Here is a 12,889-nt window from a genome sequence, read left to right on the forward strand (position 1 = left end):
TTGCACATTCTCCCTGTGTCTGTGCAGGTTTCCTCCGGGTGCTCTGATTTCCGCTGGAGTCCAAAGATGTGCAGGTCGGATGGATTAGCCATAGGTAGTTGCATGGGTCCAGGGATGTGCAGGTTAGATGGGTTAGCCATGGGAAATGCAGGGCTACAGGGATGAGGGTGGGTTTAGGTCTGGGTGGGTGCTCTTTGGAGAGGCGGTGTAAATTTAATGGGTCGAATGGCCTGCTTCCACACTGTATTGATTCTATAATAAGCAACACAAAATCTTGCTACATCTGACCCGAGATGCTGAGCAGAGAAAGGATTTGCATTTCAATTGCACTTTTTTTTTTAAAAACTACCTGCTGTAGTTCACAAATAATGAAGTATTTATAAAGTGTAGAAAGGGCAATAATGTAGGAATAAAATGTATTTAACTCATCTAAAAATGTATTTAACTCATGTAACTCTCTGGATATTGGTTTCCCAGAAGGAGAAGGGTTCTATTCCCCAGCATTAGCATCTTTTTAGCAATGAACACAGAACTCACTCAAATATATCAGACTCGGTTCAAGAGCGGAGCACCCAGATACTCACCTTTACTCGGTCATTGGGATGGTTGAACAAGCCAATACGTCGAATTGTGCTCAAAATTGGATCCGTCGAGTCATCCAGCATGTTGTGTGTGCACACCGGAGGCAATGACTGGCGCTGAACAACAGAAAGAAAAATATAAAATGAAAGAACTAATGAATTTTTCAGCAGAGATCAGTGCTTTTTCATTTTTGCCAAATCTCAAATGTAAAATACAAAATTAGAACCTGGGATCAGCATTTCAGCCCCTTGAGCTTGTTTTGCTTTTGAATTAGATCCTAGTTAATCTGTAACTCAATTCCTTTGATCCATATCAAGAATGTAACAAAGGGGCAAAGTGACTGCATGTTGGCACTAAATTGATCACTTCATAGATTTCTAAAGATTAAGTTACATCTAATGAATCTAAATGAATTTCTTGTGGAGATAACGAACATGGTAAATAAGCAAGTGTCTGTGGATTTTAATTACAATGACTCCTAGAGATCATTTAACAAGGTTCCACATAACCCACTGTTAGGGAAGATGAGGAATAATAAAATTCTTGGTAATACATCAGTGAGGATTAGTTAATTTGTAGAAAATAGAATAGCCTGCCAGTTGGACTATCCTATCTCATGTGCTGTTCATCAAAGGTTACTGGTCCTCTGCTTTTCATTACATTTATCAATAACTTAGATAAAGATGGGAGCATCTTCTTTAAGTTCCACAGGAGATACAATTGAGAGTCTTGGATCCTTGAACATAAGGAACTTAGATAACTTTTTTCTAAATGATGAACAGGGCTGTGGAGGATAAGAATGGCTTAAGGGCCACATAAAGAAATGTCAAACCAGTGCACCAATAGATAACATAAATGAGAAAGCTAACAGAACAGTGTTAGCTTTTATCTTAAATGTGTGAGAGAGGTTATGTTACGGCTGAGCAGAGCTCAGCAATGTGAACACAGCTGTCAGCTCAGCTTCAAGTCACGTCCCTATAGTGTTAGCAGACCGTAGAACTGCTCTTTAAGTAGAGATGACTGGTGATGACTTAATTGAGGGCCCCAACATCTCAAGGGAGGGGAGAAATTAAGAACAAGAATCCATCATGGTAATCCCAAACAGCGTGGAAATGGAACGCACACACTTGACCTTTAGGGAATGCAACACAGATTTATCGAAACGATACAGGTGTAAATGGTTTCATTATGATGACAGTGTCTATGGCATTTAAAGTTCCAATTATGCTGGTGATTGTTTCATATAAACATTCTTCAATGCCAGCAAAGTTTGGGCAGATTTGGAGCTCAGGTTGAGATTCGGAATGTAGGTTTGCTCGCTGAAGTGGAAGGTTCATTTTCAGACGTTTTGTCACCACACGAGGTAACATCATCATGATGCCCCAGATGAAGCACCGGTCGTATGGCCCGCTTTCTATTTGTGTGTTTAGGTTTCCTTGGGTTGGTGATGTCATTTCCTGTGGTGACGACCCACAACAGACTACGTAAATACAATCAGGAAATGTTGCGCCAAAGAATTTTACTTATTAAGGCAACAGACCATGAATGGACAGACAATACAACAAGCCATCGACATTAGACAGTGACAAACACAAAAAATGAAAAATTAAGACCTGCAGAAAAAACTAGACAATCACTACAGCGGACAGCTGAAACTGACACCCGGAAGCGGCAAGGACAGACCACTATAAATGCCGGAAGAAACATCAAAGAAGCGCTTCGCAGGAGGCTCCACAGCACTGATGATGTCTCCTAGCCAGGGGACGAAACGTTTGCAACAAAACCTTCCAGCTCGGCGAACAGAACCACTACAACAAGCACCCGAGCTACAAATCTTCGCACAAACTTTGAAAACTAGACAAACTTACACAAAATAATAACACAGAAGCATAGATTTTTAAAAAAACTTATCTGACCGACCCTTAACAGACAGTGCAAAAAGCAGTCTCAGTAAGAGGATTAAAATAAAACCTCCAGGATGCAGACGAGAATGATTTTTTTAGCAGCATTAGAAACAACACTGAAAGACAACCAACTCGCAGAGGAAACCCAACAAAGCATCAGATGGACAGTCGCACGAACATTAAGCAGGAAAAAGGAAGCTGAAAAATGTGTTGCTGGAAAAGTGCAGGTCAGACAGCATCCAAGGAGCAGGAGAATCGACGTTTCGGGCATAAGCCCTTCTTCGGGAAGATTCCTGAAAAAGAGCTTATACCTGAAACGTCGATTCTCCTGCTCCTTGGATACTGCCTGACCTGCTGCGCTTTTCCAGCAACACATTGTTCAGCTCTGATCTCCAGTATCTGCAGCCCTCACTTTTTCCACAGGAAAAAAGGAAGAAAACAGACACAACACACAAGAAAGGAAAGCAAACACACTGACTTGAATGCCATTTACAACTCTCTGAGAAAAGGAACTGGAAATGATATCACCAATCCAAGGAAATCCAAACATATAAATAGAAAATGGGCTACACCACCAGTGCTTCATTCAGAGGCTCACTGATGCTATTACCTAGTATGGTTTCAAAACATCTAAAAATAAACCTTTCAGCTCAGCGAGCAAGCCTACATCCATTCTTCAATGCCTTTCACCTTTGATCCCTCTAAAACTTTTAACTACTTCAAATGCTTCATCAATGACCTTCCTTCCATCACAAGGTCAAAAGTGGGGATGTTGTCTGATGATTGCACAACGTTCAGCAGCACTCAACTCCTCAGATACTGAAGCAACCCATGCCCAAATGCAGCAAGCCTTGGACTATATCCAGACTTGAACTAACCAATGGTAAGTAGTATTCATATCACACAAGTACCAACTGCAACTAGAATGAATGTTTTTTGGGGTCTGGTTACAATCAGAAGCATTACCAGCACTGATACCCACAACATGTCTGGTGTGACCACTGATCAGAAACTGAACTGGACTAGCCATATAAATACTGTGGTTATAAGACCAGGTAAGAATGTAGAAATCCTGCAGAAGATAATTCACCTCCCGATTCCCCAAATCTATAAGTCAGAATGAGCGTGATGGAATACACCCCATTTGCCTGGAAGAATGCAGCTCCAACACCACTCAGAAGACTGGATGCCCTCCAGGATTAAGTAGCCCATTTGACTGGCACCAGATCCACTCCTTCCACCTTGATGTTCAGTAGCAACAGATTATATCACCTCCAAGATGCATTGTAGAAATTCACCAAAGATCTTCAGACAACACCTTCCAAACCCACAACCACTTTCATCTAGGAGGATAAGGGCAGCAGATACATGGGAACACCACCCCCAGCAGGTTCCCCTCCAAGCCCCTCACCATCCTGACTTGGAAATATATCACCATTCCTTCACTGCTTGAGAGTCTACGGATTGCAAGGGCTCAGGAAAGCAGCTCACCATCACCTTCTCAAGGTCATTTATTAGAGACAAGCAATAAATACTGACCAGCCAGTGAGACCCACATCCATGAGTGAGTAATAAATAAATGTTGATGCAAGTTTCACATCATTTTAATCACATACAAAATCAAGTCAAGTGCTTTGTTTTCTTTTTTTTAAAATCTGCTTTACTACTTTTGTGATTTACACACACATTCTTATTGATTTCTTTGTTTCTGTAAACCACATATTTATTTTCTAAGGAGTTAAATGATCTTTTCATTCTTTCTTTAAAATGCATTGAGCTCACCAATTACACAATCATCCAACAGGTTTGTGCCTACCTTCTTGAATGTTATCACTTAAGGAGCAGGAGGCAGCCATGTGGTCCTTCAAAACCCACTCTGCCATTCAATGAGATCATGGCTGATCTTTTTGTGATCTCAGCTCCACCTACCCGCGCTCTCACAATAACCCTTATTTCCTTTACTGATCAAAAAATTACCTTTGTTAGCTTTGAATTATTCAATGAGGAAGCCTCAACTTCACTGAACATGAAATTCCACAGACTCACAACCTACCGGATGAAGACATTTCTTCTCAATTCCATCCTAAACGTGCTCCCCCTAATTTTGAGGCTATGTCCTCTTGTCCTAGTTTCATACGCCAGTGGAAACTTCCTCTCGACGTCTATCTTATCTGTTCCCATCGTAATTTTATATGTTTCTATAAGATCCCCCATCATTCTTCTAAATTCAAATGATATAATCCCAGTCTCCCATCACAAACCAAACCCCTCAACTCCAGAAATCAAGCTAGCGAACCACCTCTGCACCCCCTCCATCCTTTCTCAAGTACGGAGACCAAAACTGCATGCAGTACTCCAGCTGTGGCCTCACCAGCACCCTGTATAGCTGCAACATAACCTCCCTGATTTTAAACTCAATCCCTTTAGCAATGAAGGACAACACTCCATTTGCCTTCCTAATTACCTGTTGTACCTGTGGACCAACCTTCCGTAATTCCTGCACAAAGATACCCAGGTCCCTCTGCATAGCAGCATGCTGCAACTTTTTAACTGTTCAAGTAATAGTCCTTTTTACTGTTATTCCCAATGAAATGGATGCCTTCACATTTATTAACATTGTACTCCATCCGCCAGACTACTTTGCCCACTAACTTAAACTATCTATGTCCCGTTGCAAAGTTTCACAGACCTCTGCAGACTTTGTTCTACCACTCATCTTAACAGCATTTGCAAACTTTGACACACGATACATGGTCCCCAACTCTCAATTATCTATGTAAATTGTGAATAATTGCAGTCCCACCACTGATCCCTGAGGCACACCACTAGTCTCTGATTGCTAACTCATTTATCCCCACTCTTTGCTTCCTATTAGTTAGGCAATCCTTGATCCATGCTAATATATTGCCCATAACACCTTTCATCTTTACCTTATGCAGCAGCCTTTTGTGTGGCACCTTGTCGAATGCCTTTTGTAAATCTCAATATCCCAAATCTACTGGGTCCCCATTGTCCACTGTGCTCGTAACGTCTTTATAGAATTCTGGTGGATTATTTAAGCATGACCTGCCTTTCATGAACCTATGCTGTGTCTACCCAATGAGATACTTTCTATCTAGATGCCTTCCTATTTCTTCCTTGACAATAAACCTAAGCATTTTCCCCACAAAGAAGTTAAGCTAACTGATCTATAATTCCCCATTTTTTTGTCTACCTCTCTTTTTAAACAGTGGCATCACTGTTGTTTTCCAATCTGCTGGGACTGCCCAGAGTTCAGTGAATTTACCACCAGTACATTTGCTTTTTCTCCCACTATCCCACCATCTCTTTTGGAATACCCTGGGATGCATTCTATCAGGGCCAGGAGATTGGTCTACCCTTGGCTCCATTAGCTTGCCCAATTCTTACTCTTCCGTGATGATTGTTTCCAAGTCCTCACCTACCTTTGTCTCATTGTCAATGACTGGCATGTTACTCATGTCCTCCACTGTGAAGACCAACACCAAATACCTGTTCAATGCCTCGGCCATTTCCTCACATCCCATTACTAAGTTCCCCTTCTCATCCTCTAAGGGACCAATGTTTGCTTTAGTCATCCTTTTTCATTTTATATATTTATAGAAACTTTTGCTATCTGTCTTTGTATTCTGAGCTAGTTATTCTCATAATCTATCTTACGTTTCTTTATAGCATTTTTCCTGGTTTGCTGTTGACCTTTAAAGCTTTCCCAATCTTCTAGTTTCCCACTAATCTTGGCCACTTTGTATGCCTTCTCTTTCAATTTGATATCCTCCCTTATTGCCTTAGACACCCATGGCAGGTTACCCCCTTTTCTACAGTCCTTCCTTTTCACTGTACCCTAATCCTATTGATCATGCTATATTGCCCATATTGTTAGGTAATTCAGAGGGAAATGGGTCTGGGTGGGTTACTCGTCAGAGGGTCAGTGTGGATTGGTTGGGCTGAAGGGCCTGTTTCCACACTATAGGGAATCTAATCTAATCTAATCTAATCTAAATTTTTGCTGAGCACTTTGAAAAATTGCTTTGAAAGTCCTCCACTGTTCATCAACTGTCCCACCATAAAGTTTTTTGCTTCCAGTCTCTACTTTAGCCAATTCATCCCTCAGTCTCCTTTGTTCAAACACAGGACCCTGGTATTGGATTTTATCACACTTTCCACCTGTATTCTAAATTCAACCATACTGTGGTCGCCCCTTCCAAGAGGATCTCTAACTATGAGGTCATTAATGAGGCCCTGTCTCATTACACAGGACTAGATCTAAGATAGCTTGCTTCCTCGTCGGTTCCATTACATACTATTCAAGAAAACTATCACAGATACATTCAATGAACCCTTCCTCAAGGTTACCCTGAGCCACCTGGTTCAACCAATCGACATGTAAATTAAAATCTCCCATGATAATTCCTGTGCCATTTTTACATTTGTTAATTCTTTGTTTATTGCCCTCTCCAATGTCATATTATTATCACACTTTCTTTTTAAGCCACACTTTCTAATTGGGTGTCATCCACAAATTTTGAATTGAATTTATATGGCTCCAAATTGTGCATGTGAATGGTGAACCATAGTGGTCCTGGCACCAATCCTTGTGGTATAATACTTTCCATCATTTTCATCTACTTAATCGTTGATCCAAGTTTAAAACCAGGGGACTATCATACTGCTACCTCACCTCCACACACAGCCATACAGCACAGAAACAGACCCTCCAGTCCAACCAGTCCATGCTGAACATAAATCCCAAACTTAATTAGTCCCACCTGTCTGCTCCTGGGCCATATCCCTTGAAACCTTTCCTACACATGTACTTATTCTACATGTTATGCTGTTACTCTCGAGTCAACTACACAAAACTTTTCATTCTTGGAAGGGACGTGGGGATTTCTGTTGAGGCTGGCATCTGTTGCTCAATTGCCCTTGAATTGATTGAAATGTCCTACAAAGCCAAAGGGTAGTTAAGAGTCAACTACATTGAAACAAGTCTGGAATCCCGAGTAGGCCAGACTGGGATAGATGTTTTTCCTTCCATAAAGGATGTTGGTAAAGCAGAGTCTTTTAAAAATAACAATTACCATTAATTACGTGGTTACCATTAGATTCAATTTTAATTCAATATTTCATTAGATTCAAATTTCATTTCTGCCAAAGTGGAATTTAAACATGTCTCAAGAACAATGGTCTGGCGTCCTGGATTACTGGCCCAGTGACATAATCACTGTGCTACCTCAATTGAAGGCTTTTTTTGGGAATCCAGATATATGACATTTACTGCAGTCTCTTTATCTATCCTCTATGTTACATCTTCAAAGAAATTGATAGGGTTTGTCAAGCATGGCTTCATGACTTTTCCCATTTGGAATCTCACCTAACTTCATTATATTTTCAGAATCATTCTTTTCTTTGAAATTAACATCCCCAGGTCAAATTTCCATTACGCTTAAGTCTATATCTTTCTGGACTTGTTTTACTTCCCCTTATACACCGACGTCCCTGTTTCTCTATTTTCACAACCAACATTTAAAATGCTGTTGTCAGAAAACCTGACATCTTTCTCCTGAGGAGATCTGAGCTCGTAACAGTTAGCACAGGAATTAAGATGCTATTCTCAACTGATCCCACAGGATAGTATAAGTAAACATTGAGCACATACAGAAGCCAAATCCATTGCATCACTTTTAAGATCTTGCCTTCCCTGTTCTCTGGACAAACATTCTTCTCTTTCGAACCAGGGAGTAATCCAGCGTGGTGTCAGTCCTGAGAGTGCTAGAGTTTTAGACATTACAATATATATTGCTCCCCTAACTTCTTCTCACAAATTATGCGTATTTATCTAGTGTCATTCATAGAACATAGGAAAGTACAGCACAGAACAGGCCCTTTGGCCCACAATGTTGTGCCGAGGTTTAATCCTAATGTAAAATACAGTAACTTAACCTATGCACCCAGCAACTCATTGCTATACATGTGCATGTCCAGCAGTCGCTTAAATGTCCCCAATGACTTTGCTTCCACCACCACCGCTGGCAACACATTCCATGCATTCATAACTCTCTGCGTAAAGAACCTACCTCTGACGTCTCCTTTTCCATTCCTCCTAATATCTTGAAACTTACTCCTCAAAACAGTCAATCCTGCCCTGGGGAAAAGTCTCTGGCTATTGACACTATCTATTCCTCTCATTATTTTGTACACCTCGATCAGGTCTCCTCTCTTCCTTCTCTCCAGAGAGAAAAGTCCAAGCTTATTCAACCTTTCTTCATAAGGCAAGCCCTCCAGACAGCATCCTGGTAAACCTTCTTTGCACCCTCTCCAAAGCCTCTGTATCTTTCCTATAGTAGGGCAACCAGAACTGGACACTATATTCCAAGTGTGGCCTCACCAGCGACTGGTAGAGCTGCAGCAAAACTTCACAGCTCTTAAACTCTATCCCCCCTGTTAATGAAAGCCAAAACACCATATGCTTTCTTAACAACCCTATCCACTTGGGTGGCAACTTTGAGGAATCTATGTACTTGCACACCCAAATCCCTCTGTTTCTCCACACTTCCAAGAATCCTATTTTTAATCCTATATTCAGCATTCAAGTTTGACCTTCCAAAATGCATTACTTCACATTTGTCCAGGTTGAACTCCATCTGTCATTTCTCAGCCCAGCTCTGCATCCTGTCTCTATCACGCTGCAGCCTGCAGTAGCCCTCTATACTACCAACGACACCTCCAACCTTCGTGTCATCTGCAAATTTACTAACTCAACCTTCAACCAAGTCATTTATAAAAACTACAAAGAGTAGAGGCCCAAGAACAGAGCCCTGTGGGAACCCACTCAACACTGACCTCCAGGCAGAATACTTTCCATCTACAACCACTCTCTGCCTTCTGTCAGCCAGCCAATTCTGAATCCAGATAGCCAAATCTCCCTGTATCCCATACTTCCTGACTTTATGAATGAGCCTACCATGGGGAACCCTATCAAATGCCTTGCTGAAGTCCATATACCCCACATCTACTGCTCAACCGTTGTCGACCTGTCTTGTCACCTCATCACATGACATTCCAAAGTTTCTACAGTCAACAAAATCACTAAAGTGGAAATTACAGCAGTCAATTTTTACACAGAAGCTCCCACAAACAGTAATGTGATAATGACCAGACAAACGCTTTTCTGAAAAGTCGGTATCAGGATATATATCAGTTGGGACTGTGTATGATCCCCTTTATCTTTGAAATAGTGCCACTGGATTTTTTTTTAAAACAGAAAACTGACAAATTACAGCAATCCATTGGACCATATGCTTTTGTTCTCCAAATTTAATTATCAATTTTCTTCTCTCTTTAAATGTTTTTGCATCTTCTTTTGATCTTATCTTATAATGTCATGTTCACAATGTTGGTCTACCTGGTAAATACAGAACAAAGTAAATGTGCAATATTTCTTAAATTACATTATTTGTGAGTAGCCTTTCTCTGGCTTATCCTAATTTTGTTACAGATGGTACTGCAGAAAACTTTTCCACTTTTGGCCTTCCTTTTTTTTCTAACCTTTTTGTGATCCTTTTAATTTCTTTGTTTGATATTCTAGTGTTGTATTCTTTCACAGAACAAATTAGAGTTCTTTCAAGGAACATGCACACACACAGCTGTTGAACAACTCGTTCTGCACCAGGTCACTCCCTAATTCTAATCCACATGTCATGAAACACAATTAAACAACATTTAGGGACACACAGAGTACATACATTACACTTAATCTGCTATCACAGTACTGCATCACGCAGGTAATAAGTCAGTGACAAGATAGACCTGACTTCCTCTCCCAACGTGTTAACTTTCTCACCTGGGTAGACAGCAGGGCTCGCTTCATCATGACAAAATCCTCCTGGTCAATCATTTGTTTTGCTTCGGGTAGCTCTCCACTGCACTCAAACAAAAATGAAAAGCGAAGCTAAGCTATATATTGTGACATTAAAACCTCCATCCCCATTCAGTGTTGTCCTGGCAGTATTCAGCAATTTGTTGTTGTCCTGTGTTCATCATAGATTCTAACTCTCTACAGAAGAGAATGCCAACACCTTCTGAGCTATCAGCTCCATTCATGTATTGCACCCAATCAAAACTTTCATATATTCATATATTTAAGCAGCTGATTCAGCTTGCTTCCACAAAAGTGAACAAGAGATATCAAAACACCATAGTAGGTTATAAAAATAACTTGTGTGTCATATAGTGCCCATTGTACAGAAAAACTCAAAAGATGCTTCAGATACAAAAACGACAGGGTTGAAAGAAGAGAAATCAGGAGCAAAGACTGAAAGATGGGAGCATGAAAGGGGGAAAGGAAGGTACAGAGGCAGGGATATAAGAAAAGAATTACAAACCTTTGTGCTCAAATGGCTTTAAGGGTAGAGAATACACCAAAAGGGCATTATGTAATTGTTGACTTGCCAGAGGTATCAAGGTTGGAGGTTGAAGGAGAGTGATAACCTATGTTGACCAGCAAACACAGAGGGTGCATAAAGCCTGGTACAAAATGTACTACAAGGATGAGACAAGATTTTTGAAGCTCAGAGGCTGGAAAATCTGTGCTTTATTTTTCACTTAAGCACAGTGAACTTGCATTCAAATCAATGATGTGGAGGAGCCAGTGTTGGACTGGGGTGAATAAAGTTAAAAATCACACAATACCAGGTTATAGTCCAGAAGGTTTATTTGGAAGCACTGGTCCTTCATCAGGTGGTTGTGGAATATAAGATCATAAAGACACAGAATTTAGAGAAGATTACAGTCCCATACGGTAATATATTGAACTAACCTGGTTTGGCCCTCAAAACCATTCCTATTCATGTACCCAGTCTGTGCCTTTTAAATGTTGTAATTGTACCAGCCTCCACCACCTCCTCTAGCACTCATTCCAAACACACAACACCCTCTGTGTGAAAAGATACTTCTCAGGTCCCTTTTAAATCTTTCCCCTCAGAATCCCTACAGTGTGGAAACAGGCCCTTCGGCCCAGCAAGTCCACACCTACCCTCGCAAAGAATAATCCACCGAGACCCTATATCTTCCCCTGACTAATGCATCTAACCTACACATCCCTGAATGCTATGGACAATTTAGCATGGCCAATTCACCCTAACCTGCACATCTTTAGATTGTGGGAGGAAACCAGAGCACCCAGAGGAAACCCATGCAGACACAGGAAGAATGTGCAATCGCAACACAGACAAATCGCCCAAGGCAGGAATTGAACTCGGGTCCCTGGCACTGTGAGGCAGCAATGTTAACCACTGAGCCACCGTGTCGCCCTCTTATCTTAAACCTACGTCTTGTAGTTTTGGACTTACTTTCCCTAAGAAAAAGACCTGGTCTATTTACCCGATTCAATCCCCTCATGATTGTATAAACCTCTATCAAGTCACCACTCAGTCTTCGACGATCCAGGAATAACATCCTTCCAATAGAATGGCGGTAAGAATTGTACACAAACTTCCAAATAATAATTGTGATTCTGTTCGCTGAGCTGGGAGTTAGTGTTGCAAACGTTCCATCCCCTGTCTAGGTGACATCCTCAGTGCTTGGGAGCCTCCTTTGAACCGCTTCTGTAATGTTTCCTCCGGCATTTATAGTGGTTTGTCTCTGCCGCTTCCGGTTGTCAGTTCCAGCTGTCCGCTTCAATGGCCAGTATATCGGGTCCAGGTCAATGTGCTTGTTGATAGAATCTGTGGACGAGTGCCATGCCTCTAGGAATTCCCTGGCTGTTCTCGATTTGGCTTGCCCTATAATAGTAGCATTGTCCCAGTCGAATTCATGTTGCTTGTCATCTGCGTGTGTGGCTACTAAGGATAGCTGGTCGTGTCATTTCGTGGCTAGTTGGTGTTCATGGATGCAGGTCGTTAGCGGTCTTCCTGTTTGTCCTATGTAGTGTTTTGTGCAGTCCTTGCATGGGATTTTGTACACTACATTGGTTTTGCTCATGCTGGGTATCGGGTCCATCGTTCTGATGAGTTGTTGCCCGAGAGTGGCTGTTAGTTTGTGTGCTGTTATCAGTCCTAGTGGTCGCAGCAGTCTGGCTGTCAGTTCGGAAATGCTCGTGATGTATGATAGTGTGGCTTGTCCTTTGGGTTGCGGCATGTCCTCGTTCCATGTCCTCGAACTAGGACTCTCAAGTTCTTTGGCACTTTAGATTTCCAAACCCTTTTTACGTTTAGAAAATAGTCCATGCCTCTATGATTCCAAAGTGCATAATCTCACACTTTCCCACATTGTATTTCATCTGCCATTTCTTTGCCCACTCTCCTAGCCTGTCCAAGTCCTTCTGTAGCCTTTCCATTTCCTCAACATTATCTATCCCTCCATCTACCTTTGCATCATTTACAGACTTG

General features: G+C 41.4%; 1 protein-coding gene across 1 annotated transcript in view; it reads right to left on the reverse strand.

The window, feature by feature from the left end:
* Window positions 1-12,889, reverse strand: part of LOC132831169 (glycogen [starch] synthase, muscle-like) — a 90,301-nt gene that overhangs the window by 33,236 nt on the left and 44,176 nt on the right. The window contains exons 13-14 of the mRNA XM_060849179.1: window positions 10,345-10,423; window positions 585-698 (exon numbers count right to left, since the gene is read on the reverse strand). Of these exons, the coding sequence (XP_060705162.1) occupies window positions 585-698; window positions 10,345-10,423 (193 nt within the window). The remainder of the gene's footprint in view (window positions 1-584; window positions 699-10,344; window positions 10,424-12,889) is intronic.

This window comes from Hemiscyllium ocellatum, chromosome 33 (genome assembly GCF_020745735.1).
Source record: "Hemiscyllium ocellatum isolate sHemOce1 chromosome 33, sHemOce1.pat.X.cur, whole genome shotgun sequence".
In the NCBI taxonomy this organism is placed as follows: Eukaryota; Metazoa; Chordata; class Chondrichthyes; order Orectolobiformes; family Hemiscylliidae; genus Hemiscyllium; species Hemiscyllium ocellatum.